Below are 16,038 nucleotides of genomic sequence, written 5' to 3' on the forward strand. Positions count from 1 at the left end.
TTCTATAGTTACTAGGGGATTTCGCGTGTTGTGTTGGCAGCACACGTTTTGAATTTCTGTCATTTTGAGTGTTTAACGTATTTATTGGTGTTATTGGAATATTAAAGGCGTAAAATGGAAAAAACAATCAATTCGGGGTTAGTTTTCCTCAATTGTTACGATAACTCGGTTTTTTATCACAGGTTTTGTTTTCAGGGAGGTAGAACCAGCGAAAAAACGCCGATCTTCAGTAAGTTTTTTCGATTGATTAAAAGTAGCAATAGTGCACTTAACGAGTGAAAAAACGCATTTGACTCGATTTTGCTTCAGTTTTGTCAAATTAAAATCGATTAACGGCTAATTTATGCCCGAAATAACTATAAACAAAGTTGGCTTCGGTTTTTGACACTTTGCTTGACGTTTAATCATTTTAACCTTATCAGGGGGGCAAGTGCAATTACGGTTGTTTTTTTTTTTAATTTGAATTTGTAGATCCTGAAGCCACGCAAGTCGAGGAACCCCCTTGAAGAAATCCCGGTCAGTGAGACCAGCCCCAAGTTGACAGCCACCAAACCCGTTCGTAGAGTCAGTTTTGCAAGCAGTAATTTTATAAAGTGCGTTTATTTTTTTTTACCAAAGTTTTTACAATGAAATTTTAGGCCTTTTGTAGCGGATGGGGAACATAACACGATCTGGGACAACACAATCGAAGAAGATGTTAATCACACAAACTCAACTCAGTCGTCTCAGGACCAAATTTCAAGCAGTAGCAGTAGAATGGACCTGACAAATAGTAAAAAAATCGCTTCGTTGTTGAATACGACAGTGTTGGATGAAAGTATGATGGAATTTACGTGCCACGATGTCGCGAAAAAGATTGAAAATAATATAATTTCAACTTCCAACAATGACGACGACGTTTTTCTTCAAGAAGTTGAAATGGATTTGACTGGTGTGTCAGATTCCGATGAAAAAAATGACAATCCACAAAGCAAAACAAACGAACAAAGCGCAGTTGATATGGAATTTACGTGTCAAATACCAACTAATAGCAAGTTGTCAAATACTGTTGCCATGGAAACTATGGAATTTACCTGTCAACAGTCTGATTTGTGTCAAATTTCTACGATTCCAGAGAGAAATGGTGTAAAAACCATGAATTGCACTTCTCAGATCACAGCTACTGAAGAGGTTGACAAGGAAAATATAGTCAATGCGAGGTATAGTGAAGTTCCGCTTGTCAATTGTGAAATGCCACCATTGTCAAATACCATGGAATTAACTTGTCAGGTGCCTGAACTGTCAATTCCCAAAATCAAATGTCAAACTATAAATATTGAAAATGTTGACGTGATTGACAAAGAAAATATGGTCAATGTACAGCATACTCAAGTTCCGGTTGTCGATTGTGGAACGCCCCATTTGTCAAAGATTAACGTATCGTCAAATAATGATGCCGAAACAATGGAATTCACGTGTCAAATACCCAAATTGCCAAAGATTGACAACGAGTCAACGGAATCACCGTGTCAAATTTCTGAAATTCCAGCAACAAATGATCACCAAACAATGAATTTCACGTGTCAAACGCCAGATACCACCCAGGTTGTCAAAGAGAAACGAGTGAAACTGAGGTATAGTGAAGTTCCGATTGTCAATTGTGCTTCGCCTCAGTTCAAAATTAATAAACTGTCAGAAACTGTCTCCAGAAATATGAAATACTCGTGTCAAATTTCTACAACTCCCGATGGCAAAGCTAAGGATAGTCAAACTCCTGAAATACCCAAAATGTCAAATAATGGTTCTGGAAAATTGTCAATGATTGACACCGAAGCAATGGAAATTTCTTATCAAATGCCCGATAAAAGCATGAGTTACAAGAGTCAAATTCCATTTTTTGAGAGTTCCAATGTGGCTGACAAAGAAAATATGCGTGAAATTTCGAACGTAATGCCCAAACTGTCGAAAATTGACAACAAAGCAACGGAATCTTTGTGTGACATCGACAAAGAAAATTCATTTAACCTCAGGCATAGTGAATTTTCAGTTGCCAATTGTGAGAATCCTCCAAAGAACGAAATAATTGAATACTCTTGTCAAATTCCCACAACTCCAGATGTCAAGTGTCCAACTCAAAAGACGGAAACATTTAAAGAATCTGATAAGGAAAATATTGTCAATATGAGGCATAGCCAAATCCCCATTATCGATTGTGGATTGCAAGTGTCAAATGTTAACAAATTGTCGAATAATGACAGCGCAACTATGGAATTCACCTGTGAAATGCCTAAGTCAATAGTTGGCAATAAAACAAAGCAACCTTTGCGCCCAATTTCTGCAATATCTGAGATGAATTCCACTTCTGAGAAGTTTATCCCAGAGAATACTGTCAAAGTGAGGCATAGTGAAGTTGTCAATTGTGAAATGCCTGAATTGTCAAATACTGACACGCAAACTATGGAATTCACTTGTCAAATACCTAAATTATCGATAGGTGGCAATAAATCAAAGCAACCGTTGCGTCAAATATCTGCAATGTCTGAGATGAATTCCACTTCTCAAAAGGTTGTCCCAGAGAATACAGCCAAAGCGAGGCATAGTGAAGTTGTCAATTGTGAAATGCCTCAATTGTCAAATACTGACACCCAAACTATGGAATTTACATGTCAAATGCCCAAATTGTCATTAGTTGGCAATAAATCAAAGCAACTTTTGCGTCCAATTTCTGCAATATCTGAGATGAATTACACTTCTGAAAAGGTTGTCTCAGAGAATACAATGAGTCACAGTGAAGTTGTCAGTTGTGAAATACCTGAATTGTCAAACACTGACATCCAAGCTATGGAATTCACTTGCCAAATCCCTAAACTCGTACTGCCTGGCAATAAAGCAACGAAATCTTCAGCTCCTCCAGAAATGACTAATATCAAAGCCAGGGACGAGCATACTGTTAGTATGAAAATGTCAGAAACTATGAGTGACAGTCGTAGGAACATGCGCATTTTTCAGTTATCCTCTGTCAACAATCAAATTCCAGAAGCTACACCGGTCAAGGAAATAAATTGTCAAAATTCGACAATATCACTGCAAAAACCCCAAATTCGGGGTGATGACTGTTTTGTTAAAACGCCAGATCCGTCTTTACACATAAACCTGATGAATTTCACTGAGGACGATACGCAACAACTTATAAATCATGTGCTTGTCGAAGCGAATCATTGCTCCTTTACCACCACACACTTGGAAAATTCAATGGGTTTGGATGACGCGTCTTTGCTAGACGTGCAGAAAAATCGCCTGATGAATATCAACGACACGTACTGCTTGAAAAACAAGATGGCTTTGAAGTACGAAGAGGAAGACAGCTTGGGGATTTTACCCGATGAGTGTTTATCCGAAATTAAAGACAGTAAACCGGAGGCGAAAAAATACGATTTCGACAAATTTCGAAAACCGAAACCGAAGAAAGAACTCGTAATTAAAGAGTATCCAAATCTTGCCCAGATAATCGAAACTGTGCGAAAACAGCGAGGATTCATCAAAAAATATTTGGAGGATTTTAAATGTCGCGAAATTGAAGTTGTAGATTTGTTGAAGAAGCGACCACCGGTGGAATCGCCGGCGAAGGAAGAAAAGGTAAAGCCAAGCCCAACTGTTGAAGAAACCGTCAGAAAATACGAAGAAAGCTCACAAAAATGCTGGAAATTGGAATCAATCGCAGACGATTTTTATCACATTTCAACGCTCTTCAAATGGGTTGTTTTAAGCGTGCGATTGGACGTTGTTTCGGGGGTGGTCCAAAGCATCGAGTTTTCGCCTAAATTAGACCCCGATTCCAAACCGATTGATCAGTTTATTTCAAAGTATTTCATCGAGAAACTCAAAGATGATCATTTAATATCGGCCTTGGGGCGAAACTACGATATTCTGTCGCTTCTCGATTACGTCAAAATGACCGTTTTGGAAATTAGGAATTTCCGACTTGACTATTGCTCGATTAATTGCATGGTTTTTGGGCCTGATTTTGTGTAAGTGGTTTTGTAATTGTTTGTAGTTCATTGTTTCGTTTTTTTTTTATAGGGCGATTTATAAAATTATGGAAATCGAGTTGGAGTTGTTGGTTGATGTGAGGGTGGACATGAACGATGTCGATAATATAGATTACGACAAACACGTGACAATTATTAACAAAATCGGGGGCGTCAACAGGCAAGAGTTGCTCAACTTTGCCAAAGACTGCCCCAAAGGTCTGGCGTTTTTCAAGAGTTTCTCCGAATGTATCGGAAAGTACGTGAAAGCGAAGGAGCAGAGGAAGGGAATTAGTAGATAATGAGATAATTGTTTTGCTAGTTTGTGAGTATTTTATATTAAATTCTATACCTTTTTATTGTACTTGAGAATGGTTTTTGTGAAAATTCCTGATTTATTTAAAAAAAATTTAAAGGCTTGAATCAAACCGCAAATCTCTTAAAATCTTTATTTACATGACATTGATTAAATTTCTTCGTACAATATATCCACATTCACCGCTAAATCTCGACACATCAACGATTTTTTAATTCCGGGAATGTTAAGCAAAAATATTGAAAATCCGTTGTAAAAATATGTAACTTGCTCTAAATCTACGAAATTTCATTTCGACTTGTATGGAACAACTTTGTGATCGGTATCTCCCCAGTTTTTGTGTACTTCAACATTACACTCGCTACAGTATAAATCACCTCCACAATCAAAACACCGGAATTTCGCATCGTTGTTGCACAAAACGCACCACGGAAGCTCCGGAGACGATCGTACGTTGTTTTCATCTTCGTTTGACGAACTTGGAGTGAGTTTTTTTGATTTGGGGCAACGCTCCTCAATCGCCACCTCGTCCATGATCTGCCAAGAGAATTTAAGCGGAAATAATAATAATGTTGACACCAGTAGTTTCAATAAAACAACCGCAGAAACTGCTTTCACTACAGTTTTTACATTGTTTTCAAGAAGCCACCTAAGGAGTTATACCTTTTTCGTGATTTTATCCACTTCCTCCTCAGAGCTACTAGAGTCGTGCAAATTACTAATATATGGTCCCTCGTTTGGTCTCACTCCTTGCTCCCTCAAAGTCGCCAAACGCGCCTCAATCTCCTCCTGGGGGTTGTGAGCCAACTCGATGTCCCTCTCATTCACAAACTGTTCAAGGAGCGAGTCAGCTTTCTGTTGATCCGTCCTTGAATCAACTTGAAACAACTAAAAACCCAGTTTAATGAATGAAAACCAAAAACACAGGGAGTAGCTACAAGTCTGCTGGGCCCCTCCACGTAGTCGTTCTCCCCCTTAAGACTGGCCAACCGCCTCCTTAGCTCCCCCTCACTGGGCGGGGGCCCCTTCTCATCTTTAAGCTTCTCCAACCGATCCAGAATTTTCTGGTCAGCCGGCGACAAACCGCTGCGTAAAGCCTGGATTTTCGGGTCGTTTTTGTACATTGTAATAGGGGGCGCGGCCGGGTTTTCCAGATTTTCCAATCGCCTACGAAATGGATCACACTTTTGACACTGTTTAGTCTAGTACCTGAGGCAGGTCTGGGTCATGAAACGGGGAACGGGACGCCTGGGACTGCAAGGGGAGGGTCATTTGAGGGGTTTTTGCAACGATAGATACTTTATGAAAGCGTCGGGGGGCGCGATTTGGGGCAGTGTCGCGCTTGTCCCTGATGCCAGTTTGGAGTAACACAGTTTGCACACATTGAATTCGCCTGTGCCCTTGTTGGGGATTTTGCATTTTTGCTTCAGACATTTATTGCAAAAGGACAGTCCACAATTTGAACAGCCCATCTGAAAAAAAAATTGTTAACACTTTTAATACGCAATTTCACAACGGACGCACTTCCTTGTGGAAAAAATTAAATTTCGTATTGCAGTGATTACAAGACATAATAGAATTAAAGAGATTTTTTACAAATTTAGACTTTTGTGACAGCTGAATTGATTCGCTGCAAGTGGCTGAAGGCACGTCATGGAAAAATTTGATTTGCACCCATTTGCTGCAAAAAGCGACTTATTAAAGTGTATCATCAACAAGGTGACTCATTGCTCAGTTCCCGTATTTAAATTTACCTTGAACCAACGGTTTTGTAAATAAATTCTTTAATTTTGTTGACGCACTGTGGCTAAGGTGACGCTACAGAAAAAAATTTGACTTTCCCCCCAATATTTGAGAAAAACGCCCTTTTAAGTACTAAGTAATTAATTGTACAAAACCATGACATGATACTACATCAAGCTAGTAGTTTTTTGAATTAAATTGACCATTTCTTTGGTAGCCAAAATGGCTAGAGTGACGTCAGGAATACACTTTCCCCCATTTTTTAAACCACTTTCATGGACAAAATAATTATTAAGCGACGAAACGGTGAAGTAATTCCAATTGAATTAGTAATTCTTTAATTAATTAAAGGCTTTAATTGTTTTTGAAGTGGCTGAAGTAACACCACGAAAAAAAATCGTTTATTTCTTCACATATCGTCCAAATTTGTAAAAACTTGTCGTTACAGTTTATTTATTAAAAAAACGACCAATTACACGCGGTCGTGACGTAATTCAGCCCCAAATTAGCGATTTTTTAACAAAATTTTCAATAGCCTTGTTGTGAGCCATAGATGTCGCCACCAGTGACAGGTGACATATGACGTGGATCTTGAAATGTGTAACAAATGTAAAATGTTTTTTTAAACTTTTAAAATAAATTAAAATCAAGCATTTGACGCGTTTTTTGTGTTTGTGACCACTTGGCATAAGCCGTTCTGCGGTAAGTCTCAACAAAATCGTAAAATTCGCCCAAGTAACAAGGGGGCTGCTCAGATGGCCACCTACGAAGAATACATCCAGCAGAATGAGGACCGCGACGGCATCCGTTTCACTTGGAACGTGTGGCCGTCGAGTCGCATCGAAGCCACCCGTTTGGTGGTCCCCCTCGGTTGTCTCTACCAACCCATCAAGGAGCGCCAAGACCTGCCCCCCATCCAATACGACCCTGTCCTATGTACCCGTAACAACTGTCGTGCGATTCTGAACCCGCTGTGTCAAGTCGACTACCGGGCAAAGCTGTGGGTTTGCAATTTCTGTTTCCAACGGAATCCGGTAAAAAGATAATTTAAATTAAATATTTTTTTACATAAAAAATTAAAGTTTCCGCCTCAATATGCGGCCATTTCCGAGCAACACCAACCGGCCGAACTCATGCCAATGTTCTCCACCATTGAGTACACAATAACACGCGCCCAATGCCTGCCCCCCATCTACCTCCTAGTCGTCGATACGTGCATGGACGAGGAGGAGCTGGGGGCCCTTAAAGACTCGCTTCAGATGTCTTTGAGCCTTCTCCCGCCGACGGCCCTCATAGGGCTCATCACATTCGGGAAAATGGTCCAAGTTCACGAACTGGGCACTGAGGGCTGTAGCAAATCGTACGTTTTTCGGGGGACCAAAGACCTGACAGCTAAACAAATCCAGGAGATGCTCGGGATTGGGAAAGTGGCCGTGGCGCAGCCCCAGCGAGGGGCCCCGCAAGCCCCCATCCCGCCCGCCAGTCGGTTCCTCCAACCCATCTCAAAGTGCGATATGAGTCTGACTGATTTGATCGGGGAGCTGCAAAGAGACCCCTGGCCTGTGGGGCAAGGCAAGCGGCCCTTGAGATCAACAGGGGCGGCCTTGTCCATAGCAATAGGGCTCCTTGAGTGCACGTATGCCAATACGGGGGCCCGGGTTATGATGTTCCTAGGGGGGCCCTGCTCGCAAGGGCCGGGTCAGGTGGTTAACGACGATTTGAAACAACCAATCAGGTCGCATCATGATATTCAGAAAGATAACGCCAAGTATATGAAGAAGGCGATCAAGCATTATGAGGGGTTGGCTATGAGGGCTGCCACTAATGGGCATTGTGTTGATATTTATTCGTGTGCTTTGGACCAAACGGGGCTGATGGAGATGAAGCAGTGTTGCAATTCGACGGGGTAATTTTTTTGGGGGGTGTTTTTTGTAATGATTTTTGGGGTTTTAGGGGGCATATGGTTATGGGGGACTCGTTCAATTCGTCGCTTTTTAAACAAACGTTTCAGCGGGTTTTTGCAAGAGATGCCAAGAATGAGCTGAAAATGGCCTTCAATGCCACACTGGAAGTCAAGTGTTCAAGGGAACTCAAAGGTAAAGTGCAGGAAATCGACAAAAAACAATCGCAAATTTTTAAATTTTTTTATTTTCATAATTACGCAAAACTATTAGATGTAAAATGTAAAATGATCGATTGGCGTCAATAGTTTTTTAATTATATTTTTTTATTTTGCCTATTTCTACTTTTGTTTGCAATTTTCTCGAATTTATTAGAAAGTTGATTTATTTATTTTCTAGTGCAAGGAGGTATTGGCTCTTGTGTGTCCCTCAATGTGAAAAGTCCCCTCGTTTCGGACACTGAAATCGGAATGGGTAACACAGTCCAATGGAAAATGTGCACTTTGACGCCGAGTGCAACAATTGCCCTATTTTTCGAAGTGGTCAATCAACATTCGGCCCCCATACCGCAAGGAGGCCGTGGATGCATTCAGTTCATAACACAATATCAAGTAAATGATTCAATTGAAGGAAAGGAAATTATTAACAATTTTTTTCTTAGCATTCGAGCGGCCAGAGGCGCATTCGCGTTACAACCATCGCCCGAAATTGGGCCGATGCCACGGCCAACATCCACCACATCAGCGCCGGCTTTGACCAGGAAGCGGCGGCTGTTTTAATGGCCCGCATGGCCGTTTATCGAGCTGAAACCGACGAAAGCCCCGATGTGTTGCGATGGGTCGACCGTATGTTAATTCGTCTGGTAATACAACAGTTAAAAATTAATTAATCAAAATTTCGAACTTTATTATTTCTAGTGCCAAAAATTCGGCGAATACAACAAAGACGACCCTAACAGTTTCCGTTTGAGTGAAAACTTCAGTCTCTATCCCCAATTCATGTACCATTTGCGCCGCTCCCAATTCCTCCAAGTTTTCAACAACTCCCCAGACGAGACCTCGTTCTACCGCCACATGCTGATGCGGGAGGACCTCACCCAAAGTCTCATTATGATCCAGCCGATTTTATACAGTTATAGTTTCAACGGCCCCCCTGAACCCGTCCTCCTCGACACTAGTTCCATTCAACCCGATCGAATCCTTCTCATGGACACATTTTTCCAAATTTTGATTTTCCACGGTGAGACAATCGCCCAATGGAGGAACCTCAAGTACCAGGACATGCCAGAGTACGAGAATTTCCGGCAATTGTTACAAGCACCGGTGGATGACGCCCAGGAAATCCTCCAGACGAGGTTCCCCATGCCTAGGTACATCGACACGGAACAAGGGGGCTCCCAAGCCAGGTTTTTACTATCGAAAGTCAACCCGAGCCAAACACATAACAATATGTACGCGTACGGAGGGGTGAGTACCACTTTTGTGTGTTTTGTTTGTGTTTTAATTCTGTGTTTGGTGGATTTTAGGCGGTACCTGCGAGTGCGGTATTTATTTTTTTTATTTTTTGTGGGGTTAAAGGTGTAATTTTTGTAGTAGTATTTGTTACTAATCGGGTGGTTTTATCGCTTTCACTCGCTTCGCTTGCTTCAGACGTGTAACAAAATTTTGTGTTACAGGACGGCGGGGCCCCGGTTTTGACCGACGACGTCTCGTTGCAAGTGTTTATGGATCATTTGAAGAAACTGGCGGTCTCTTCAACGGCTTAAACTACTTTATTCTTATTTATTAAGTACAATAGTAACAAGAAAATATCTCTGGTTAAGTGTTACAATTATAATAAATATATTACACATACATTACACGCCTAGTTCAGGAAGCGAATGCTCATTTTTTGGGCGACATCCGTCCTTTGTAACGCATTACAAAACTCCTCGAATGAAATCATTTGGTCTCTGTCTTCATCAGCCTCCACGATAGTGCGCTCTGCAATACTGGTCAACTGTTCCTCGCTGATGTTGGCCCCCACCATCATGTGCAAGATCGCCAAAAGCTCCTCCTTTGAGATCATATCGTCGTTATCAAGGTCGTACATTTTGAAAGCGACTGGAAAAACTCAATAAAGCGTCACCCCTTGATTTTGATTCGCTTACATCTCAGCTTCTCCTCCCTCGAGTTCAGTTTATTCTCTTTGTTCTTCTTGATGGGTCTAAAGTGGGCCAAAACGCGCATAAACTGCCTGAAATTCACCCTATCGTTCAAGCCTTCCTCCTGGAAAAACGAATTGACGATTCTCTCGCCCAAAGGGTTGATTGCGAGCTCGGGAATTCGGAGGAAATCGTCGCGGCTCAAAGTGCCACAATCCCCACGGTCCAGGGACGTGAAACGGGAGTAGAGACGCTCGATTTGGTTGGGGGTGACTACATTTGCGGTTACAAGGAAACGAAACATGGGCGTACTCACATCCTGTTTCCTCCTGGATTTGGGCGATTTCCTCCTCACGGAGCAGCAGAGACGAGCGGTTACCCATTTTTACGAACTTTCACCAAAAACTGAACTTTGAATTATTGAAATGTCACTTTGACACTTGTAATGACAGTTGTTGTCACAACTGGCCAATCAAACGGCCGGATTTGTGTCACGTGGTTGACTGATTGTCAAAGTCAAGTGATTGAGGTTAGGGTCATTTTATTCATTAAAATTAATACAAATTTAGTTTTGTCGTAATTAAGACTCTGATGGTTTGGTCGAAGGCTGAGCACACCGACAGCCCGGCCTTCTCGGGGCACCAGTCAAAGCTCGTGATGGGCTGGTCGCTCAAAGTGCTGTTTTGCAGCAGAAGCAACTCCCCTGCCACCCCATATTCCAGCCCATCAGCGTCCTTTTCCACCCTCCGGTCCGGATAATTGCTACAAAGACCGTTGGTTTGAGTCGTAACAATTGACACACTCACTATTTCCACAAACAGAGCGATCCGGTGCCCCCCGTAGTCATGAAAATCTCCCGGTTTTGGGGCAAATGTTGGGCGCACCAGATGGTCGAATTGTGCGCCTTTTCGACCACTTGGGCGTACCCTTTAGTGGGGTGATGGGTGCGCACATCGAAACAGAAAATTTTCGACTCCAGAGTTGTGGCAACCAATTTGTTCATGGGAATGTCTTTGCGGTCGAATTGAAGCGAAACGATTCCGTTTTTGAGGCATTTGGACCATTTTACCGACATGTTCCGGAGGTCGTAGATTTTCAAATCGCCGTTATCGTAACCCGCTGCTACGACTCGTTCTTCGTTATTGTACGAGTTTCCGAAAGCTACGCTCCAACAATCGCGGCCTTGGGAGCCCTCGCTTTGGCAGAACTTGGCCACGGGGGTGTCTTTTTGCCGAATGTCCCACACCATGACAGCCCCTAAAAATGTTCGAGCAATGACTTTCAATAAAAAATTACAGTACCGTCTTTAGATCCGGTGGCTATTTCGGGGGCCCCGCACCCACTGGCAACCCCCGCAACTCCATCAATGGCGTTAATGACCCCGCGGTGCTTCTCCGTCTTATAAATCGGGATTAAATTCTCCTCCAAATCCCTACGAGACTTAAAAATTTTGGCCAACTTTTGGACGACTTACCAGACTTGTAACCGCCCGCTGAAGTCGCCAGTCGCAAGGTGGCGGTCTCTTAAACTCGAGGCGTGAAACGTGCCGCATTTAAAGTGGTCTTTCTTGCCGAATTCGGCCACTTTTTCGATCCCATCACCACTGATTGAGTAGGTCTCGATAATTCCAGCCCCGTTTGATTTGCCCCCGATTGAGACGAATTTCGCGGAACAGGGGATCCACTTGACGTCGTGGACGGTGTAGTTCAGGGCTTGCTGCACGTGGCAGATTATTTGGGGCCTTTGGAGCGACTCCATAACGTTTGATTGATCAAACAATTGTTGTCATAGCAAAGCGCATTTTCGGGGGCAATAATTGCCCAAGTTTAAATAAAACAAGCTGTTCTCGTTACGTTTTTAATTATTTTGTTTTTTTTTTTCACCCCCGTTATATCCTGCAATGTTCTTTATTTTTGCAGGAAATTAAGCCCTTCGTTAGGGCCTTCGACTGTAAAAAATCATGTTCGGACAAACAGCCATTGGGACCTTTTTTTACGGCTGTAAAAAAACAATTAGCAATACATTTAAGGATTGCTCTAATTAGTCAAATTATTAACTAATTTGTCCAGCAAATTAGGTTTAGAGCATTCTTGTCAGGAAAAAAGGAAACAGCTTCCAAAGCATTCGAAAAAAAGATTTTTAATTGCATTTTATTCGTAAGAAAGTGAGGTTAAAAATTTGACAACTTGCGCTCTAAATATGTCGTTTCAAATATAAACAGAGTAGTGATAAAAGTAATTATTTTGCTTCAATTCGGTGATTATGTAAGCGCAACAACACTATGATATGTTAGTGACCGTCAAAGTGTTGTTTTTCGCTAAATCGAGAGAAATCGTGGGCCAAAAATCCGCCGAACTTGACCTGCCGTCCCCCATCTCCTACAAAAAGCTTTTAGAAACACTCGTCGGCACGTATTTTTTGGCCGAAATTGCCCAAAACATTATTCTCTCCCTCAATGAGGAGTTTTGCGACGTGGAAAGTGTCGAAATTGTGTTAAAACAGGGCGACGAAGTAGCAATAATCCCACCTCTGAGTGGCGGTTAGGGCCCCAAAATGAATTTTTTGAAATTCACCGAAGACAAGCTAAGTGTTGAGGCGTTGACTGATCTAGTCGCCTCGCCGAAATGTGGCGCAGTCTCGGTTTTTATGGGGACCACCAGAGACAGTTTCGGGGAAAAAACCGTCCTTAAATTGGAGTACGAGGCGTACGAAGCCATGGCTTTGAAGTGTCTCGAAAAAGTGTGCGGGGAGATCAGGGCCAAGTGGCCTCAAGTCGAAAATATCGCAATCTATCACAGGTTTGAAAAATTTAAATTGGGGCCAAATTTTGATTTTTTTTTGTTTAACAGACTGGGGGTTGTGGGGGTCAAGGAGGCTAGCATTGTAATTGCAATCGCGTCCCCCCACCGTACCGAGGCGCTGCAAGCCACCGACTGGTGCATCAACAAGGTTAAAGAGAGTGTGCCTATTTGGAAAAAGGAGATTTACGCTGAAACTGAAACTCCTCCACAGTGGAAGGAAAATAAAGAATGTGGGTGGTCAAGTAAATAAAGTCTAAAATTGATTGGCTCTCATTTATAGCCCCCAAACCGAAAAAATTCAAGCTCGAAATCGAGCCCAAAGTCGAAATTCCCAACGTTTCGCCCCATTTGATTCAAATCAAGGCCTCAAACGCGGACTTGAGCAAACGAATCGAGAATTTTATGGAGATGAAGCGAAACGAAATCAACATAAGCAATGTGAGAGAGTTTTGCACAAGTAATCGAAGTTCAGAGTTCACTTGCGCCCGAGTCGATGCGGTTTTGCAAAAACGCAAAGACTCCAATGGCCATTTGCAAGGTTCGTGGCCCTTAAAAAATCACAATTTTACGATTTTTATTCCAATTTTTACAAGTCTGCTAAAAGTATACAACTGCACAGGGTTATTCTATTTGGCACCAGACATTTTTCATTAATGTTTAGAGAACACATTTTTATCTGAAAATAAAAAAATTAACGAAAAAATTAAGACTTTACGGACAGGACACAAATGTGCCGAGCATGACCTCCTTGATGTATGCAGACAACTTCGTTAAAAATAATACATCAAGGAGGCCATGGCGCCGAGTAAAAATTGACTGAAAAAAAAGAGCAAAGAAACTGCACGGTCAACACGAGAAATATATTTTTAACAGACTAACCCTCTATAAATTTAGCAAAAAATGTCGGGGAAAAGTGCTACTTTTCGGACGATTTTCGAAAAACAAGTATTTCAGACTAATTTTTTTGCAGTAAGTCGGGTTTTGAACACTTACCACCGCGACCAAACAAATTCGGACTACCTGACCAAATACATCCCCCAAAACGGCATTGAGGAGCGCCTCCAAAACCTGGAAATCCAACTCAGTTTGACCACCCCAACCCCGAAAAATATCTACACCCGTTTGAAGAAACTAGAAGACCGGATATTGTTCCTTGAAACGATTTCGCCCGAATATATCAATTTTTGGGTAAGCTTTTTGAGAGATTTCCCTCCCTTTTTAGTGAAATTTTTAGGACAAAAGCCACTTAAACAATAGATTTGTGAAGAAGAAGGTTTTCTCAGTTGAGGAAATCGATTCGCTAATTAGCGATTTGGAGCGGAAGGTTCAGGAGGAGAAAAAATAAATCTGTTTTTAGTTTATTATTATTATTAAAAAATAAATTACGTAAATATTGTCGGGTCGGTAAACCTGGCCGTGAAAATGTAAAAAAAAGCCGGCAGTGGGACCAACAGTAGCAACAATGAGTGAAAAGTCGGGTCACTAAGCTGAGTTATTGAAATTAAACCATAGGCGTGTAAACACCAATGGCCCACTAAGATTACCACATTTCTCGGGTCTACAACTGTTGTTATGATGAGTGAGGGAATCGATTGGTTGATTTTGAGGGCAAAGTGATAAGCACACGAAATAACTGACAAAATAACGACCAAAATTGGGAACGCATAATCTGGAACAAAACCAATCAAAAGTGTGATTTTTGGCGCAATCATTACGTACAAAGAAGTCCCCCAATTAGGGCATGGACCACCACCAAAATCGGTATATAGTACATGGCGGCATAAATCGACATTTTGCTCTGCCTTGGAAGGTATTTCCGGCAAACCCATGGCCTTATCAAAAGCATAACAATCAAAGTCAGGGCATAAAAAATAAAAACTAGCGTATACCTAAAACAAAAACACTCAATAAAGTAGTATAATCAATTAGTAGCCCTACAAGGGATACACAGCCTCCTGGGTACAATGCACCCTCTTCTCATAATCCGGGGCCGGATTATGCAACAAAGTGTACCAATCGGCCAAGCTGCGCACTCTGCAGTTCCGCACCTGGAACTCGCCGAACGGGTGCGTGAAAAGCACCGACAAGAGCCCCGAAATGACCACTTCCACCAGCGCAGTCAAGTGTAAAATTAGGACGTCTTTTTTGAAGCTACAACGAACAGTGAAGGTGTGACGGGCAATAGGGGGCTCACCTTCGTCGCATCGACACCATGTCGATGAAAAACCAGTGCAGAATCTGGACCAGGAGCACCATAAACCCCAAATAAAGCCAGTCGTAGAACGTGGGGCTGTCGGTGCACGGCTCGCAAATAAAAGTAGTGTCGTTGCGCCGGAAGCCCCGGGGGCACGACCCGCACTCGCTGAGACTGCCATTGGGGAGGTACTGGCGGCCGCAGTACCAGCCAGGACACGGAAGCATCTTAAAGAGGCATCGCGGAATGTAAGGTTAAGGCGGACTTGACAGGAGATTACAGCCGGCCAGTGGGGCATTTATTTATCAATGCGATAACAAGCGCGCCAATGGCACATTTTTAGGGTTTGGTTAATTAAATTTGGCTGATTTAATTATTTGGTGCAGTTGTGTTAGTTTCGTGCCGATCTGTTGATGGGTGACCAATGTTTGGTTGGTCCACTGTGATTTTTTCATTCTCTTCTTGACTCATTAAAATTACAAGTTTGGATTTATTTGTTTAAAAATGTGGTAAATTGGTATTTTTTTGTGTCATAAGGTAGATTTGTTGTTAAAACTGTTAAATACGACACATGCCTTAGATTTGGTTGATCAGGTGTGATTTATTGAGGCGTTTGTTTCATTGAGCTGCAAAAATGTATCGTTTTTTACACGTGGATGAATTAATAAAGTTTGTTTGATTTAATTGTGTTTTGATTTTTTCAAAGTTTGAATTAAACGGCATTTTCGATAAGATGGACGTCTGAAGTGGCGTGTGATTGGTCGGGTGGCACGAATACTCGATCATGATTGGTCGCGTCGGACTACTGGCGAGTCAATTGACGATCTGACTAGCGTAAAATTAATGAAAATAAGGTCCCGGGGGTTGTTTTGGCTATAGTATAATTCATTGCGTGAATTTTGCGTGCCCTAGGCTGGGTTTGGTGCGAGTCGG

The 16,038-nt window shown here is 42.1% G+C and overlaps 8 protein-coding genes and 1 non-coding gene across 12 annotated transcripts; 5 read left to right on the forward strand and 4 right to left on the reverse strand.

Annotated features, from left to right (window-relative positions):
- Positions 1 to 7: 7 nt before the first annotated feature.
- Positions 8 to 4,371, forward strand: LOC103313582 (uncharacterized). Of its 2 annotated transcripts, XM_015981339.2 has the most exons (6): positions 8 to 137; positions 196 to 229; positions 472 to 593; positions 639 to 2,928; positions 2,989 to 4,007; positions 4,060 to 4,371. In XM_015981339.2, exons 1-6 carry the CDS (start codon positions 115 to 117, stop codon positions 4,307 to 4,309), a joined length of 3,738 nt encoding a protein of 1,245 aa, XP_015836825.1. In that variant the 5' UTR covers positions 8 to 114; the 3' UTR covers positions 4,310 to 4,371. The 2 variants fall into 2 exon arrangements, with proteins under 2 accessions (XP_015836825.1, XP_008195415.1); XM_008197193.3 differs by having other exon boundaries at positions 639 to 4,007.
- A 71-nt stretch (positions 4,372 to 4,442) lies between these two features.
- LOC660184 (uncharacterized protein) lies at positions 4,443 to 6,029 on the reverse strand. Of its 2 annotated transcripts, XM_064355902.1 has the most exons (6): positions 5,848 to 6,029; positions 5,623 to 5,795; positions 5,533 to 5,577; positions 5,262 to 5,490; positions 4,987 to 5,211; positions 4,443 to 4,860 (listed from the first exon to the last, which is right to left on the reverse strand). In XM_064355902.1, the coding sequence occupies exons 1-6, from the start codon at positions 5,893 to 5,895 to the stop codon at positions 4,612 to 4,614; spliced, it is 969 nt and encodes a 322-aa protein (XP_064211972.1). In that variant the 5' UTR covers positions 5,896 to 6,029; the 3' UTR covers positions 4,443 to 4,611. The 2 variants fall into 2 exon arrangements, with proteins under 2 accessions (XP_064211972.1, XP_008195414.1); XM_008197192.3 differs by lacking the exon at positions 5,533 to 5,577 and having other exon boundaries at positions 5,848 to 6,023.
- Positions 6,030 to 6,602: 573 nt separating this feature from the next.
- Positions 6,603 to 9,825, forward strand: Sec23 (Secretory 23). Of its 2 annotated transcripts, XM_008197191.3 has the most exons (9): positions 6,603 to 6,768; positions 6,822 to 7,100; positions 7,149 to 7,972; positions 8,020 to 8,162; positions 8,367 to 8,578; positions 8,629 to 8,829; positions 8,885 to 9,433; positions 9,493 to 9,510; positions 9,643 to 9,825. In XM_008197191.3, the coding sequence occupies exons 2-9, from the start codon at positions 6,822 to 6,824 to the stop codon at positions 9,730 to 9,732; spliced, it is 2,316 nt and encodes a 771-aa protein (XP_008195413.1). In that variant the 5' UTR covers positions 6,603 to 6,768; the 3' UTR covers positions 9,733 to 9,825. The 2 variants fall into 2 exon arrangements, with proteins under 2 accessions (XP_008195413.1, XP_064211970.1); XM_064355900.1 differs by lacking the exon at positions 9,493 to 9,510 and having other exon boundaries at positions 6,604 to 6,768.
- On the reverse strand, positions 9,720 to 10,586 carry elm (ethanol sensitive with low memory). Its single transcript, XM_966318.5, has 3 exons — positions 10,427 to 10,586; positions 10,117 to 10,383; positions 9,720 to 10,069 (listed from the first exon to the last, which is right to left on the reverse strand). The coding sequence occupies exons 1-3, from the start codon at positions 10,491 to 10,493 to the stop codon at positions 9,831 to 9,833; spliced, it is 573 nt and encodes a 190-aa protein (XP_971411.1). The 5' UTR covers positions 10,494 to 10,586; the 3' UTR covers positions 9,720 to 9,830.
- Positions 10,587 to 10,634: 48 nt separating this feature from the next.
- On the reverse strand, positions 10,635 to 11,868 carry Wdr92 (WD repeat domain 92). Its single transcript, XM_966259.4, has 4 exons — positions 11,585 to 11,868; positions 11,412 to 11,542; positions 10,917 to 11,367; positions 10,635 to 10,872 (listed from the first exon to the last, which is right to left on the reverse strand). Exons 1-4 carry the CDS (start codon positions 11,866 to 11,868, stop codon positions 10,665 to 10,667), a joined length of 1,074 nt encoding a protein of 357 aa, XP_971352.1. The 3' UTR covers positions 10,635 to 10,664.
- Positions 11,869 to 12,396: 528 nt separating this feature from the next.
- On the forward strand, positions 12,397 to 12,654 carry Mocs2A (Molybdenum cofactor synthesis 2A). The gene has a single exon (XM_001812090.4). It carries the CDS (start codon positions 12,397 to 12,399, stop codon positions 12,652 to 12,654), a length of 258 nt encoding a protein of 85 aa, XP_001812142.1.
- Positions 12,655 to 12,663: 9 nt separating this feature from the next.
- Mocs2B (Molybdenum cofactor synthesis 2B) lies at positions 12,664 to 14,580 on the forward strand. Its single transcript, XM_015981392.2, has 5 exons — positions 12,664 to 12,908; positions 12,960 to 13,141; positions 13,192 to 13,449; positions 13,882 to 14,099; positions 14,146 to 14,580. The coding sequence occupies exons 1-5, from the start codon at positions 12,664 to 12,666 to the stop codon at positions 14,254 to 14,256; spliced, it is 1,014 nt and encodes a 337-aa protein (XP_015836878.1). The 3' UTR covers positions 14,257 to 14,580.
- LOC659865 (uncharacterized protein) lies at positions 14,258 to 15,719 on the reverse strand. The gene is made up of 4 exons (XM_966132.4): positions 15,106 to 15,719; positions 14,850 to 15,062; positions 14,631 to 14,800; positions 14,258 to 14,580 (listed from the first exon to the last, which is right to left on the reverse strand). Exons 1-4 carry the CDS (start codon positions 15,330 to 15,332, stop codon positions 14,294 to 14,296), a joined length of 897 nt encoding a protein of 298 aa, XP_971225.1. The 5' UTR covers positions 15,333 to 15,719; the 3' UTR covers positions 14,258 to 14,293.
- Mir11643 (microRNA mir-11643) lies at positions 15,197 to 15,259 on the forward strand. Its single transcript, NR_161898.1, has one exon. It is a non-coding gene; the product is annotated as a microRNA mir-11643 (primary transcript).
- Positions 15,720 to 16,038: the final 319 nt, after the last annotated feature.

The sequence above is a fragment of the Tribolium castaneum genome, chromosome 3, assembly GCF_031307605.1.
Source record: "Tribolium castaneum strain GA2 chromosome 3, icTriCast1.1, whole genome shotgun sequence".
Taxonomy (NCBI): Eukaryota; Metazoa; Arthropoda; class Insecta; order Coleoptera; family Tenebrionidae; genus Tribolium; species Tribolium castaneum.